Below are 17,990 nucleotides of genomic sequence, written 5' to 3'. Positions count from 1 at the left end.
CTGTATTCTGGAGCTTAACAAGTGTCTAATTTGGATCATTCTATATAGACAGCAACTCTGCACAATACACGAATAAAAGGAGACCCAACTCCAGGAAAGTTTGAAATTAGCAATTAGTTTGAAATTAGAAATTTGCTGAGCTAACAATGTGATACTATACTAAGTGTTACAATACAGAGCCCACATAATTATTGGGGAAAATTGTGAATTTATATAAAAATTGTAATCAATGTTTTGACTCATCTACTATCTCAGAATGGACTGAGCTTGTTGTGCTTGTTGCAGCGTGTTTTAGTATTTGGCTAAATAAGGCTAACATAATATAAGCATAAGCATGCTGCCTTCCTTCTGGAACAGCAGTTAATCTTGTGCATACCTACATGTTTGATTTCTTAAAAACCTGTTCAAGTAGGCAGTTAACTGGGTTTTGGTACAAAACTAGAGAGCTGCAAATTGCTAATCGATTGATATTCGGTCCCCAAACAATACAATAAGAATGACAGGCAGGCCTGCATGGAAAGCTCCAATTTTACAGAAAGCTCCATAGATTTATCCTGTCCCTTGCATTTTTATTTTTCTTTTGTTACTAGTTTGAAGTGTATGTGGTAATTTACCAAGAATGTGTTCCATCTGTGTCCCCCTCACCCCCACCATTGTTGACTTATGCAAACTTGCACTAGACATAAGTACTTGGATTCTAAAACTCTGTGCCAAGTTAAACATAAATTAAATGCTTTAAAACTGTTTTAATAACTTTTTATTTATTAGTGTATGGTAGTTGATATGGCTATAAATGCACCTTCTGTTCAATTTCATTTAGGTGTTTGCAAGAACACACCTTGAGTGAATGGCCTCCAATACTCTTTAACTCCATTTCACACTTTACCATAATTCCACAGAATTCAGTGCAGATTCCGTGTTGGCCTTGTGATAGGTTAGAAAGCTGATGGAGATAGTAATGGATGTGTATGAGATGAGGATGGATGATCAACCTGTAAACATCCAATTCCAGCAAGGTCCAGTGGCCTTTACCAACTTCAACACATTCCAACACACTCAGCCACTAAAAGCAACCATCGGAAGCACAACAGCCAATCCTCAAGAGCCTGAAGCATACATTCACACATCCTCAAGACCGCAATCCCACAGTGCCCTGCTCCCTACCTGCTTGTTTTTGAGGTCGAGCGAGAGTTCATACTTGGAGGTTGTAGAGTGGCTGCATGCTCCATTCCTCTGCACTCTGATTGGTGAAGCAGTGTGATGCAAGCTTGGCCTCCTTCCTGTGCCTCCTGTACTTGTTGTTTCCTTTTCCAGCTCCTCTGTCTCTTTCTTCACCTCTTGCTGCATTGGTTGTGGTGGTTGAGCCTGGGTTTTTTCTTCCTCCTGTTCAATCTCTTGTACCCTCACCTCTTCCTTCTCCACCTCTGCACTCCCTCTCTCTTGTGCTTCACCTCCATCTCTATCCCCATCTCCCCCTCCTGTATCGACAGATGTCACGGTGGTCCCTGCAAACTGAGGTACCACGTGGACCTCGGGTTGGATGGCACTGTTGGAAGTCACCCCGGGTGATGGTGATGCAGCAGGTGATGGTGTTGCAATGGGAGAAGGGGAGGGTGGCTCTTCACTGCAGAAAGGAGGAGAAAACTAAGAGTCAGCCTGCAGCCCAGGCACCATGTGACCTTGTCCTCCAGCTGAGGGGGGTGTGGCCTAAGGGTGGGTCAGTGTCAATCTCTCCCTCCCTTTTCTCTCATCAACTGTGCCCCTTAGGGCAAAGAGAAAGAGATGAAGTGATTGTCTTGGGGCCAAAGCCACTACTGTCCATTCCAGGATGGACACGAGAGTTACCAGACAACCAGAGGGGGAGGGTGGGACACACAGTGACTTGTGACACCCAACATGTGACACACACAGACATGACAGACACAGTCATGCAGCTATCAGTGTGGTACATATACTGTTCTTTATTGCGGTGGTGTTCTATGACCTGTAGCTATGGAATTGTTCAGGCTAACTTCTGCAAATCTTTTGGACCCCCTGCTAAACTTACGGTGGAGCCCCATCTACAAACTAGTGTCAATTTAGTGTCAGTTTTGCCATAACAGTTAGAAGCTTTTGAGCAATTCTGAATGGTTCTGTCAGAGAAAGCAACAGTCAGCTGACTGCAGATGTTAAGAAACTCAGCATGACAATTTCTAGCATATATTAATATATGCCAAGAAACCTTTCAAATTATTAGGCTCCATGTAGCTACTGTAAATACCTTAAAAAGTATGTTAAAGTGCACCTTTGTGTGGTATGTCACGCTTCTGACAATGAACTTCCTTTGCAGTTTAAAGATAAATTGTACCCAAATTTTATGGGCTCATGAAGAAAAGCATTTGTCCAGTCCACCAGTGGCTACCTAAAGACCCAGATTTAAGACTCTGCCAGCCTTTTGATTGAATCAATGTGGATGTAGTTGACAGCGGGGGCTTTTGTTTTGCTTTTGAAGTGGTAGGCTGATATTAATAAGAGACCATAGATCTCTCGCCTTTCATCACCCTCTCTGTTTTAACTTCCCTCTTTCTCCATGTCACATTCGATCACTCTTTCCATTTATATCCACCCCTGTTTTTCCTTCTGGGTTCTACCCTTTCAGTCCCTTGTGCCCTCTACCCACTCACATGGTTCTTTCTTTTAGCGCGAATGAGTGTGATTGTGTATGTGTGTGGCACTGAGAGGCATTAGGAGCACTCAAGGCCTGTATGCATTTGACTTAGCACAGTCTAATATCACAGAGTGCTAGTGGACCAGGACAGGTCATAGTTAGATTTCTGCACACAGACAGGCTTTTAAAAGGCTCTGCTGGCATCAATGTATGCATGAAGCAGCGGAACTCAATTATCTTTCCGTCCAGATGACACGGCAATGGGGGCGACAAAGCAAAAAAGCTGCTGATTGTCAATGGAATCGAATTCGATGTTTGATAGGCAATGTTTTCCCAAAGAACAGCAAGCGAGGATGGAACAGAGATTTGGAGGGAAGGGGATATTTTAGGAATTTAGTATAGGGTGACCAAACGTGCCATTTTCCCAGGACACATCCTGGCCAGGATTTCTATATTGCCTAAAATATCCACGTTTTGGCATTGTTTGCACTGCACAAAGTAACGTGAGAGCTCTAGAGAGCAAACAGTTTCTTGTGCTTTTGAATCCCTCTCACGGTACTTTGATGTCATACACCGATCGGTATGCTCAGTGCTGCTTCAAGTCGAACACTAATATGTACACTTATTTGCATGGCTTTGACCGTTCTCTGTAGATCCCACCTTCTCACACGCCACGATTGGTCGATTACGTACAATGTCTGCATGTTATTGGTCAAATGATCATTACCTTCATTTAGTATGAAAACATGAAACCGAAGCCAAAACATGGATATTTTAGGCAATATAGAAATCCTGGCCAGGATGTGTCCTGGGAAAATGGCACAGAAATTGGTCACCCTAATTTAGTATGAATTAGTGGACAAAGAAGAATGGCAACTCCAAAATGTAGTTAGGTTCCTAGCTACATTGTAAGGCATCATGAACCCACTGCTTTGGCTGTAAGGTAAGATCTTCTAAGATACTTTTTGACCAAAATTCAAGGCATCACTATATTGGGGAAAATTAATCCAAATTGTCAGACAAATTGAGAGAAATTCTGATATTATAAATCTACTTATCCTATGCCATTTGATACCTAAAAAATAAAAATAAAAATCAATCAAATTACCTTTCTAACCAATATTTGTTGGCAGCATGCATTTTTAACTTGTTAGCGCACTGTGTTGTTAGCATAAAATCATGCTAACAGCAAACTAAAGATGCTAGCATATTTCCCATTTTTGTTCTTCAAATGAAGAGTGCTATTTATGTGATGGCCAAAGTTGCTGCCAAGTAGCATGAACCCAAAATAAAACCTCCCACTAACAGAAAATTTAAACATGACAGGTTTAAAAGTTTGTATCCAGGAATTAATCTAGCAATACTGGGAAAATAAGATTCACAAGAATCCCATGTTGAACATGGTTTGTGGTATCTTATTTCAACATGCATTTGTGGCCTCGCCGGCGGATTGAATGGGGTGATAAAAATCAACTCTTTCCAGAAATGGCTAAGGGGATAAGACAGGAGTCAGTGAGCACGAAATCAGAACATAACAGCAAGCGTATGCAGCATGGCACACGCACACAGGATATCCTCAAGGGGGTAAAGGATTGGAGGAATAAAAGTAAAAAATGGAGAGCTTGTTCAGGGAAAAAAATACTGCTGATCCATTCATCCTCTAAATACAAGAAAGAAATAAAGAAAGAAAGAAAGAAAGAAAGAAAGAAAGAAAGAAAGAAAGAAAAAATGTGTTTAGGCTCAGCAATGGATGATTCTTCATATACAGTGTTACATATTAGAAGATGAAGAATTATGACAATAGATTGCACCAATGTTTCTCAATTTCTACAACTAGATGATAGACAACAACCAGGGCTGGCCAGTTAGTTGGCCTCAAAACATTGCTCTATTTGTTTGAGCATCTTAAACACTCCAACAAAGCAAAATAGCTTAATCAATGCCAGTTTTGGGATAAAACAACCTGTTTGGCCAACCTAAGGCATAGGTCTGTTCGGTGCTACTAAGGGTGCAGAAACTACAGATTTTACATTAAAAGAGAAACTGTGCTTTATATTTCACAATTCCTAGGCACTTAGAGTCATTCCGGTGGACTGAAGAAGAATCGTCTAAGTTGAATCCATTCCATCTGAAAGTTCCACAGAAGTGGAAGATGTGAATAATAGATGTTGAAATAAAGCTTCCTCTCAGCAGGTGGCAAAGCTAGGAAACAAAAACAGACAGTGCTAAAAACACGGAGTGGTCATTGGCTAATATTTTTTTTTTTTTTTTTGAGTGGGAACAACTGGTTAATAATGTTTCTTTTTTTTTCTTCTTCTTTTTTTCTTTCTTTCTTTATTTCTTTTTTTTTTTTTTTTTTTTTTTTTTTTTTTTTTTTTGCCTTTTTTTCAAATGCAGCCACGATTTTCTCTTGAGGACAGACTGAGAGAAAACAAAGTGTGACAGAAGGGGAGAGAGGATGTAAAAGCAGGTATACAGTGGCAAGTCATGGGGCTGCTGGGAAATCAGAATACGTAAATGTGTAAACTAGGCAACCACAAATTAAACATCCACAAACACAGACAATGTTATATAAAAGGTGTGTAATTGTGTGTGTACAATGGCAGTAAAAGCAAGAGAAGTTTTGAGTATTTATATGGGTTGAAGTTTCAGTTAAACTTAGACGATCTTTCTCTCTCTCTCTCTCTCTCTCTCTCTCTCTCTCTCTCTCTCTCCCTCTCTCTCCTTTCCTATTTTTTTTCTTTTCTATCATCAACTTCAGTGTCATTTTTTTAGTCATTTTGACCTTCTCGGTTCTCAGTTGGCTTAGCGAAGTGTCAAAATGTTCTTCTCTTCTATTCCTCTCATCTCCTTCATTCTGTCTTATTCATTTCCCCACTGCATACACACTTCCTGTTCTTCCCAAATGTTTTCTACTACAGCTCAAAATTTCATGTCTATCTTGGGGAAATATAGTACTTCATGTTTTATATTTACAATGCAACATGGCTAATACAAAACAGTTCTTCAACTTTAATGTGCGATTTATTACAGGGCACAGAGAAATTTAGTAAATTTCAGTTCAAGTTGAATGACAAATTCTGTAATACTCTGTCGGTCTGTCGATACTGTTGCCAAAAAAATGTTTGACAATATACTCAAAACCTTTGATACTAAAAGCATGTTAAATTTAAGACACAGATATTATATAGGTAGTAATATGTGGCCAGTATGGGATTATTGTGTCATGAAAAATCTGAAATCTAAAATCTATAAAAAAAAATTACTGATAGATAGTAATTGTGCATACTGCACCAACTACTGCTAGCTTTACTACTGCAACACAGTGCAGGCATTAGTGAGCATGTGGGGGATGAATTCGTGCTCCTGTAGTTCTGAGGGGTGTGCGTTTTGGCTTGTGTGTGTGTGTGTGTGTGCTTCTGCGCGTATGTGACTCCCCGCTGCTCCTGCCCCCGCACTGTCACAGAATCAGCTTAAGTGCTTGCGGAGAATTTTTTTTTTTTTAACAATCCCCTATCCACCCACAATATGTATGATTTCGACTACAACTGCACTCTTGCCAGTCTGTAAAAAAAAAAAAAAAAAAAAAATTTTATGAGAGGGATTTTATCAGCCCTATATAAACACCATCTCATCTAGCATGTAATTCCATACAAATCCATACAACAGAGTTCAAGTGTAATTTTGTAATGCATTTTTTAACGTGGAAATTACACATAATTTCTAAAGCTGTATCATGCAGTCTCAACAGCCTCAAACTTATACTAAAATTTCTCAGCACAGTAATCAGCGCCATATGTTTCCGAAAATGTTGCAATTTGTGGCACACTCCCTAAGGACCCAAATTCCCAGGGTCCCAAATACCAACCACCTTCTATGATGGGACACCTGTTTATTAATATGGAGGGATGAAAGGTAAAACTAAATTATACTATTTTTTTTTTTCGAGAATGATGATGATGAGTAATTTCTTTTTATGTATTTTTAATATTATTATTATTCTTTTTTTTTTTAAGGTGACCTTTCCCTTTAAGATGTTTGTTGCGACTGGCAGCTGGTACTTTGATCCTGAAGAAGGCAAAAATATGATTTATCTTTCAGCAGCCTCAAATTTATCCTAAAAACTACTGACCACAACTATCTACCCCATTTTATTACTGAAAATGTTGCAATTTGTGGCACATGCCCTGGGGTTCCATATATACTTTGGAGAGCCCCATACGCCAGGGGCCTATCAGCAGGGGCCTTTTGTCATCCACTGTTATTAACATCACCCTTTACAGGAATGTAAATCCTATGAAGGACTAAATAATTGCAGAAAGGCAATATATTTTGTGTGGGTTTAGAGGGCCTTCTGATGTTTATGCCTCAGGCTTCATGGTTCTATGTTTCAGACCTGCAAAATCGAAGTGATATGGCCTTGCGTGGTTATTAAACTGCAAAAGAGACTCCTACGATAATAAAGAGTCTGTATAATCATCTAACTGTGGCTTTTCATAGTGTGCAGCTCTTACCACTTGTAGTTAAATTAGGTTAATGGCAACCCAACAATATCAATAGCCATTTGGTCGGCAGGATACCACAGTTTGCTGCTATTGGTTCTAATTTTTTTTAACTTTCTCAGATAGGCTTTTACTGTTTGTTTGTGATATTCCCAGATACATTTTTTAAGCCATGACCCAATAAGATGAATATTGACTAAGCTATAAACATGTCTCAAAGTGAATTCATTCAACACCCAACCCTGCAGGAAATCTGTTGAATGCAGAATGTGTTTTCATTAAGGCTTACTATTTATTATGCTACACATGTGCTTTCAGACCCTGTCTAACCATAATGATATTTGTAATTCTTTGAACAACTATTCGACATGACTGAATATATGAGAACTCCGTTTATAAAACATCTGCAATATCTGATAATGAAACATGAACAAAATTAATTCCTAAAAAAATAAAATAAGCAGACTTTTGACTAGATGGCAATGTCTGGTACATGCTGGAGTGTATCCTATGGCAGCCTGTTTCCGCCATTGAATATGAAAAAAATTTAAATAAATAAATAAAAGGTAACTTTTTTCTCACAATTCTTCCTTCTTTTCTCAGAATTGGGAAATATAAACTCACAATTCTGACTTTATGTCAGGCAATAGTGAGTGACAAGCAAATTTTTGATTACATCTACATTTTATTTGTGAACTGATGTTCAGCTCTTATTTTTAATAGTGAACATATTTTTGGATCATCAGTCATAAAAGTTCGGTAAACACTGCAGGTGACATTAATGGTCACAGACAAGGAGATGTACCAAGGAGAAGTTTATTGGTTTCAGCCCACTTCAAGTTTGATTTTGACATGACATAATGTGGTGATATCTAAGTGGGTGTGTTGTTTCCTCAATTAGTCTTCTATTAACAGCATAATTTAATGATTTACAGCATTATGTGGATACCGAACACACATGGATTGGTGGGATTTATCACATGAAGCAATCATAACCAACTGTATCAAATTACAGTGCAATGGAGCCATTGCTTCCTTTCATTTGACTTTTCCCCATTCATTCTCAAATTACCGCCCACCAATCACAACAAATGGTTTAGGAGGTCTGTTAAAACTCAATAGGCTCAGGGGAGGCAAGAGAGTAACTTTAGTGACTGGTGTCATCATATTAGAGCTTACTGCTTTCCAAGTAATTTGAATTATATATAAATATATTATATATAAATAAATACATACATACGTGAATAATAAGCATGAAGGTCTACCCATAAACGTAACCATCAGTGGGACATCAGCAGATCATGAAAGGTGCAAATGAGATCATCTCAATTCAAAGAAATTTGCCCCCAATTAGCCAAAATGTGAAAATGTTATGAATTTCCTTGAGCTTCGTTTAGATATACATTAGTAAACCACAATCAATAAATATATAAATTGTTGTTTAAAAACTGCACTAATCACAAATCACTGTCACACAAATCACAAATATGACCGCACTAATCACAAATCACTGTCACACAAAACACAAATAATAATAAAAGTTCAATACCACACAAATCTAAAAACTGCACTAATCACAAATCACTGTCACACAAATCACAAATCAATGTATTAGTTGAATAGTGTGGGAAGTGTTTGACCTGTCCCATCTTTTTCTAGAGTGTAAAATGGAACATTCGAAACTACCATAACATTCTGTTTGAGCTTTTTTAGTATTTCAACACTCATTTCCACTATTATAATGTTCAAAACTGTGGAGCTCTGACTGTGATCGAATACAAGTCGCATAGACACAGTCTTCTTGATTTACAGCATGAGATAGCATAGTGTCCATTGTGCTACCATCCTGCAGAGTTCAGCTTCAACCCTAATCAAATGCACCTGAACCAGCAAATAAAGCTCTTCAGGGTTACTTGAAAATAATTGACATATGTGTTGAAGCATAGTTGGAACTGAAGTCTACATGAAGGTAGCTCTCCCAACCCAATCTCACAGCAATTTGTACATATTTGACAAGGTGGCTAATTCATACAACCTCACTTGTACAAATTCATACTGAAAAATGAAAAATCGTTTATATTTTACGTGGTGGCAAATTTGTAGGAATTCGTTCGAAGGACCACACCTAACCCTGCCCCTAAACTTAACCATCACAGAAATTGTACAAAATCTTACAAGTGAGGTCATACAAATTCATACGAATGAGCCACCTCGTAAAATACGTACGAATTGGCCATGAGATAGTGTTGGCTCTCCAGGAGCTTTGTTGGAGATTCCTAAAAAACAGAAAGAGTTGCAAGCTTGATTCTTCGATTAACGGATTGAGGTCGAGCCCTTGACCTGACTGATGGCACATGATGTGTGAATGAGACGAACTGCATCAGTAATGAGCATGCTGAAGCGCGGGCGTCAGCGCGGGCGTCAGCGCTATGGTAATGGATGGCTACAGCAAGCTGCCAGGCCAAAAGAAGAAAATAAATGTTTGCGGAGAAGAAAATAAATAGCCTCTGAAGACCAAGATGCTGTTATTTACAGACTAGTGACATTTCACTTGAGTACATTACAAGATATTTAGGTTCTACTCACATAGACACATTACATTCATACATATATAACACTTTTTGTTGAGGTGACAAAGTATAATGAAGCACATAAAATATGTCATATGAGCACTCTCACACAAAAACATTGGGCTCTACAGTTTTTTGACACAAATGTAGCAATGCTGCAAGTCTAATTATTCTTCTTTTTATAGCCACTTATGCTCTCTTATAAATAGCATAGTTTTTTTCACACCAAGCGTCTGCATCTAGTACTCCTGAAAAATGAAACAATAAAAGGATGAAAGATAAAAGGTTTATAAGATTCTAATGATGCTCATGTTTATAGTGTAGACGATTCTGGGATTTATATATTGTTTTGCTGAGTCACATTTGGATTTTGAACATTTATTTCAGTAAAGGACTCTCTTGCTGTAGCATCATGACCTTTGCTAAAATTATTGATTTATTTATTAAATGGGTGAATTGGTTGACCAATGGGGAGGAAATCATCTAACAGCATTCAACGCATGTGACAAATGGGGAAAAAATGTGAGCATATAAAAATATGATAGAGTACATAATAATATTTTTAGTCAAGTTACTTAAACCTATCCCAGTTTCTAGGCCTAGAGGCAAAGAAAAACCCTATATGAATGGCTAGTATTATAAGGAATAGTTGGCCAACAATTACAATTCTGTCACAATTTACTTACCATAATGTCACTTACAAACCTATCTGGTCATGTTATTTCTTTGATAAAATACAAAATGAGATGAATGTCAGATATGATGATGGTGACTGTGTCTGTCAAGCTCCAATAAGTGCATCCGTATCAAAGTATCAAAACACAAAAAGATCAAGATAAGAGCATTAAAGATAGAGCAGCCCACTGGTTAAGTGAAAACTCAAAAAAAAAGTCTAAATAGGCTATCAGACTGAATGGGATGCTCAAACAAACAGCAATATTTTGACAGCACTGTGAATTGCTTACTTAGATGTAATATCAATAGAAAAAAATACTCCCAACACAATTAATTGAAATAATTAAATGTGACCAACATTAGACATTCAACTGTTTGGTTTTTGGACCGATTTGGCTAGTCTTAGCACAATGAAGGTTGAGTCGAGCCAGAGCAGGTGCAGTCCAGGCTCAATGGAACAGCAGGGACTTATAACTCCACAATTTACATGTGAGCCCAATTGTAAATAACACAAGATGTGCAGCTTAAGGGGCTATTTCTGCATTATGAGCTAAAATATAATAAATGATCCAAAAAATAATGATGATGCAACCTTTTCTCTTGAGTTTATGTCAAACCACTACAGAGAACTGAAAGTCATTAAGACTAAAGTAAATTATGACAAAATTTCCAGATTTGGTTGTACTATCACTAATCACATTACAGAGATTGAGCTTTGTTTTGAAACTCTCAGTACTCAAGCAGAGCCATTATTAATCAACCTTTGTTAATACAAATGTCAGTATACACAACTGCACTGGGCTATTTTTGCTTTCCCACACATTAAGGGAGGGAACGGGCCGCTACTGCGGGGGAGAGCAAAAGACAGGAAACGTGATTTGACAGTCTGATTATGAGTCAGGAAGGGAGGAAGGAAGAAAAGCATCAGTTCATACCTTAAATAACATAGAACACATAGGAAAAACATACTGAAATAACACACCTATATATACATACATACAATACACTGCACTTTCCTGTTGAAATAGTCCGTGTAAAACACCAACAACAAGTATTCCTCTTCAGGCAAATTATCTTTACGGGGCAGATTATGAATTAATAGCAATACTACAGTATATAATGAATGAATACATTTTGACATTGATTAATACATTTTGCATCTCCATATGGCTTTTCTGACATTGTAAACTTGCTCGGTAGCTCACCTGGTACAGCGCTGCACTTGCTATGTGCATTTAATTTCTGGACTGCTGCAATATGTACAACAACCAACGTGATCATAGCCAGGTTCATGTTCATCTGTGTCGTATATAACTGAACATGCTTTTAACGCAACTGAAAATTTCACTGGACATTTCACTGTGAAAGTGTCACGAAATGTGAAAGAAGCAACGTAATATAATTTTGCTACAAAAGGTCTTGTAATGTGAAGTTGAGATGTTGCTCGGAGAGAAGGAGAAAACCCAAATAGGTGTCGGCAAATAAAAGAAAATGCACGTAGGGATGACGGCGTATCTTTCCCGTGTTTAATAAAAGTACTTAAACATCACACACGTGTCCGCATACAAGGGGAGTCGAGTGAGGAAAAGAAAAGAAGTATACAAACATCTAACTCCAGTCACAAAAGAAAAGATTAAACTCAGAGATTGGTAGAGCGGGTAACTCCTCTCCCCACCTATCAGTTCTACCTCAGACACCCTCTTCGCACATGCGCGTCTTTTCAGATTACCATAAAAGTGACCGTTGTAGAATACAGTGGCAGAGAAAGCTTAGCACCATACAACCAAACACAGAAACACGCTCCAATACAAACAACGCAACCAAATACAGAAACATGCTGCAATACAAACAACGCAACCAAATACGAAAAAGCATTGCAAGTGCACAGACCAAAATGGAAATTTTTCAAGGGGACCCCAACACCCTTATGAAAATTAACAATGGTTTTATTATAATAAAATTGTAGTAACCTTTTTCTTTGGGGGGGGGGGGGGGGGGGTTGGGTACTGATTATCATTTGCATGCCCACAGTTGTACAAATACCATGGTTAAACTATGGTTAGTGTAGCAAAACCATGGTTAATTTGTGGTTAACATGGATTAACAATAGCAAAACATTGTTATATTTCATAGGGGAAGTTGTGAAAATTAGCTAGCCAGCTTACATAACGTTTCACAGTTACAGTTATTGTGTATTTCGTCAGTTTATTTAGACTAATAATATCCAAAAAAAAAAAAAAGTTAAGGAATCATTTGATCAGGATGTTAAAATAAACAAAAATCTCACTTTTCAGAGCAGACATTGATAAATATGTCCCAGCCAGGTTCGTCACTTGTTGTGGTTCCCTTAAACATTCTGTTGTGGTCATTGCATAGTTACAGCACATTTCTGTATTTGGTTATGTTGTGAGTATTTGCAGTGCATTTCTGAATATGGTTGTGTTGTGAGTATTTGCAGCACGTGTTGTCAAACTGATGAATGTGTTTTCTTAATTTGTTGGTGGTTTTCTATTTGCATGTTGTGTTTTTTTTTGGGGGGGGGGGGGGGTATTTGGTTTTTTGTCTGTGTGTTTTTTTTTTTTTTTTTGGCAACCTGTTGAGCTTTCTCAGCCACTGTAGTAGAAAGGTCTGTTGGATTTTATGGATTTTGCCATTTTTCATGCATGAAAATGGCTGTATTCAACATAATTGATTGTATTATCAGTGTATATTTAATGGTTTCTAATAGATTTAAGGTCAAACAATTTCCAAACAATTTTCCATCAGGTGCGTGATTACTGTCTGCTGTCATAGTAAATACACTGGCAGGTGGCACATTCCACACGCACAGGTGGTACATTCAACTGAGAGCACATAAAACACAATCCAATCAGCTCTGCCTGTATTGCTGCAAATCACAGAGAGATTTATTTTTCTTTATTTCTTTCTTTATTGCTTTCTTGATTGCTTGATTGATAGATAATGAAATGGCATGAATAAATGTTAGGGCACACAATAATATTTTCAAGATGTATTATTATTATTATTATTATTATTATTATTATTATTATTATTATCAATCATCATAAACATTTTGTGATCATACCATTTGACAACCTGAAGTAACTTTGCCATGTCATAGAAAAGGTTTAATTATGTCATTTATTTTCTTTCTAGACTTGAAACTTACTAGACTTGAAAAAAAAATTCTAACTTTAAGTACTTTATTAATAATTTATTTTGTATATTTTTGATGTGTTTAGACAAGTTTTATTACAAATATCATTAGCAAGCAATGGGACTTGGCTTAAAATCCCGATCCAAAATGAAAAATAAACTTTTAATTTTAGTAAACAGAATAATTAAGTAAACAGAATTACAACTGATCTTGACACACAGGGATCCATATATGTATGTATGTATGCATTGTTTATGTATTTATTTGCCACATTTTTTGCATGTTTGCTTTTGTTATTGTATTTCTGCCACAGCATTTTAGACAGTTTTTTCCGCTTACAGTAATTGCCCAACCTTATTATTAAAGATACATTTTGCATTTAAAATTCTGAGTGGGCACATGCCCCCTTGTACTGTATGAGATTACAAACAAAGTAGAAATTAAAGAGACAATTAAACATTGCTCTAACAGAAACTTTGCTTTTGTTGCTTTTGTCACAGGGGATCTTTGTGTTTTTCTATGTATTGTGGTTCATTTTTTTTTAAGTGAAAATAATTACATGCATACTTATCAGGGATGTGTTTACAAACCAAAGGACCCAAGTATTATGAAAAAAAAAAAAAACGCCTGAAAAACTACATTTCAAATGACTTCATTCAGCCCTCTTACTTACAGGCATTCAGAGCCATTTTCTGAGCAATCACTCCTTCTATATATATATATATACTCCTTCTATATATATATATATATATATATATATATATATATATATATATATATATATATATATATGTGTGTGTGTGTGTGTGTGTGTGTGTGTATGTATATATGAATATATATATACATATATACATCATTTCAAGTCTCTCAGCTGGTGTATTCAGGCTTGTAACATCTTGTCACATCTTGACAACCGTCTCCTTGTGACAGAACAGGAAGTGACATGTTTAAACGACTGACATGACTATCCAACAAAGGCATGGCCCAGTGAGAAAGTGACATCACATCAGCACATGTTGGAACATCTTTGATGAAGACTGAATCATGATTTAGTTGACAATCAGCTGCTCTCTGTGTCTAGTGAAGCAGATGCATTTGGCAGACTGTGACTCAACAATTTATTAGTGGGTTTGAAATGCAATTGGTGTGTCATACTGGGAAAAAAAGGACACGATCATGAAAAGCAGTACAGTGACTCACAGTATCACAAGCAAATCTGTTGTCGCTATGTAAATTCCATATGAATGTACAGAATAATGATGAGCTACGCAGGCCTGGCATTGCAAAATTTCCATTCCATACTCCAACTGCTCATCTTTGGAGGATTTTAAGACCTGGGGAAAACTGTATTCCCATTAATTCATCTCAATGGCAGTTGCTCAGTTCTGTACATATGTGACCCTGGTCCACAAAACCATTCTTAAGTCGCTGGGGTATATTTGTAGCAATAACCAAAAATACATTGTATGGGTCAAAATTATAGATTTTTCTTTTATGCCAAAAATCATTAGGATATTAAGTAAAAATCATGTTCCATGAAGATATTTTGTAAATTTTCCTACTGTAAATATATCAAAACTTAATTTTTGATTAATAATATGCATTGCTAAGGACTTCTTTTTGACATCTTTAAAGGTGATTTTCTCAGTATTTTGATTTTTTTGCACCCTCAGATTCCATATTTTCAAATAGTTGTATCTCAAAAAAATATTGTCCTATCCTAACAAACCATACATCAATGGAAAACTTATTTATTCAGCTTTCAGATGATACTTTGATTAAATTGACACTTACAACTGATTTTGTGGTCCAAGGTCACATTAGTGGGCTCAGAACCATAGACAGCATAAAAACATGGACGTAGTGTCCATGACGTCACCCATAGACTGCTGAATAGCATTTTTGAAGCTCAAAGTGTGCATAGCGGGCCGTCGCCATCTTGGCAGCGCGTCACCACGTAACTCTCCCGGATAATCGAAAATGGGCAAAAAGGCGGGAGCTGGTTGGTGAAGCCACGCCCACCTAGCTTGACGGCATTGTCAGCAGCGGCAATCCACCTGTCACTCAAGTGGCTGCGCCCTTAATTATGCAGAACTTAAAGGCTTAATATAATTTCAACGGATGAGTTATAAAAAATTTACCCCTCTCACGGTTGTCATGAAGGGCAAAATTAGCTATATAGACCAAAATCATTTTTTGTACCAGGCTGTAAACATGTTTTTTTTCTGCTGTAAAGTTGGGCATTTTAACATGGGGAGTCTGTGGGATTGACTCCCTTTTGCAGCCAACCTCAAGCGGCCAGTCGATGAATTGCAGTTTTAATCACTTCCTTGTTGGCTTCACGAGAGAGAGCGGGAGGATGCCGCTCGCTCAGAACACCTATTTTACATTTACCACTATTTATCCAAAAATAATCATTTACTATATAATCCAGGTTGATGTAATGGTATAATGCACCAAACATTGAAGTCTTGAATATGCCTGACCTTATTAAACATAATTAGTGTGAAACAATTAGTTGTATGAAAGTGTGTCTCCCAAGAATCCCAAAATAAAAATGAACCCTTAATATATACTAAATACACATCCCTACACATATATTGCATGATAACCAGTGTGGAAAGGTAAAATAAAATTAACTTTTAGGCTTTTGATACTGTTGTAGGTTATATAGTGTAGGTTAATATACATTCCGAGACTTATTTACATATGATATAGTATGGAATATAAAATAAAATTAACTTTATAATATATATATATATTAGGTTATATATATATATATATATATATATATATATATATATATATATATATATATATATATATATAAAACACAGTGTAGCAAATAAATTAATAGCAAACAAACTGACCTTGACTTGACTTGAAGTACCCATCTTTCACCATCCAATCAATTCTAGTTGGACAAAATGAAGCTCTGCCCCATATTTTGTCTTTTGAATATTCGGTTTCACTCTGACATCACATAACAGAAGTAAAGCAGGTTTTAAATGCCATCTCATGTTTAGTTCAAGCTGCTATAAGCAATGTTATCCTGCTTACTTTTGCAAAACGTCAAACATGAGCTTTCTACAAAAAATAAAATAAAATAAAAAATCCCAAATCCCATCCTCCAAAGATATGTCAGCAAAATCACTGACGTGCAGAGAACCACCTTCAATTTTTCTGACTGGCTGACTGGAACACGCTTGGGGCTCAGAACACCTATTTTACATTTACATTTATTAATTTAGCATATACATTTATCCAAAGGCTCACTGGAAAAAAATGTGTCTCTGCTTACAATTTTGCTAACCCCCAAAAATGTACTTATGCAATCAATTCACTGCAAATTGACTGAAATGAACACTAGAGGCAGTAAAACATCAATAACTTCTGTTTCTTTTTTACAAAAATTTAAAACTGAAAACTGAATGCAATTTAATGTCACCTACTGGACATTTCACATTGAAAGTGCTGCAAGATGTGTAAAAAAAATACAAATAAAAAACCAACATAATTGTCATAATCATTCATCCGAAATGTTGCCACAGGCACATTTTTCCATTGAGTCTGAGTTGGTTTCCAGTCAGTTAATGGTAATCAGTCAGTTAAGGATGTCGTGACGTCATTTTTCTTTGACTCCAGAGTGAGTAATCACCAGGCATTTACAGCTCAGGTGATTGGCTTAAAAATATCAATGTCCTGAGGGTCCTGCGTCAACCAAGCAACTGCACTTGAAATGATTGAGAATGTAAATGGACAGCTCTCTCTTTGTACAACTTATTGGTCCTCGGTAAACTTTGTCACAACATGAAAAAAAAGAGTAATATGAAGCAGACTGTGGCCACTTTTACACTTGTATTCCATTGTGGTGAATCATATTTCCCCTACTCTTATTTGATTGATGGTACTGTAGAAGCTCTTGACTGGCACATTTTCATACTATCCGTGTCAGCTCTTCTTCCTTGTCTGTCAGTTTCTCCTCTGAGAATAGCTTCTCATTTCGTTTTCAGTTTGAATTTGCATAGGGTTCCACAATACTTGCTGCTGGATTATAGACTTCTGTTGTTAGCAGAGACTTTGAGGATTTCAATTATCATTCTCTGCCTGTTTCTGGATCCCATCCTAACGGGAAATGTGCAGACAAGCCCAAGTGAATCCATTTCTCATATTAGCATGGTACAGTCTGGCTTGAGTTGGCAAATACAAGGGTAAGGATCACTGCACTTCTCCAAAGTATTTGCAAATGTGCCACACATACTGTGGGGCAGGTGGCAAACATGCCTGACAAAATATTATTAACAGATGCCATTCGCAGTTGAGAGGCTGCAACAAGCAATAGCCTATAAAGCAATATAAGCAATATAAATTCTCAGTGGAAAAACCTGCCTGTGGCAACATTTTTGTAAAATTATATTGAGCTATTGGTGTGGCAGCAA

At 37.0% G+C, this 17,990-nt stretch overlaps 1 protein-coding gene across 3 annotated transcripts in view; it reads right to left on the bottom strand.

The window, feature by feature from the left end:
* LOC109065022 (IQ motif and SEC7 domain-containing protein 3-like) overlaps positions 1-17,990 on the bottom strand; it is a 129,445-nt gene that overhangs the window by 64,393 nt on the left and 47,062 nt on the right. For 2 of the 3 annotated variants that reach the window (XM_042743354.1, XM_042743353.1), the window contains exon 3: positions 1,165-1,624. The exons of the other annotated variant lie outside the window; for it this stretch is intronic. In XM_042743354.1, the coding sequence (XP_042599288.1) occupies positions 1,165-1,624 (460 nt within the window). The remainder of the gene's footprint in view (positions 1-1,164; positions 1,625-17,990) is intronic. 3 annotated transcript variants of the gene reach the window in all.

Source organism: Cyprinus carpio, chromosome A4 (genome assembly GCF_018340385.1).
Source record: "Cyprinus carpio isolate SPL01 chromosome A4, ASM1834038v1, whole genome shotgun sequence".
Lineage (NCBI taxonomy): Eukaryota > Metazoa > Chordata > Actinopteri > Cypriniformes > Cyprinidae > Cyprinus > Cyprinus carpio.
This window is presented reverse-complemented; position numbering and strand designations above follow the sequence as displayed.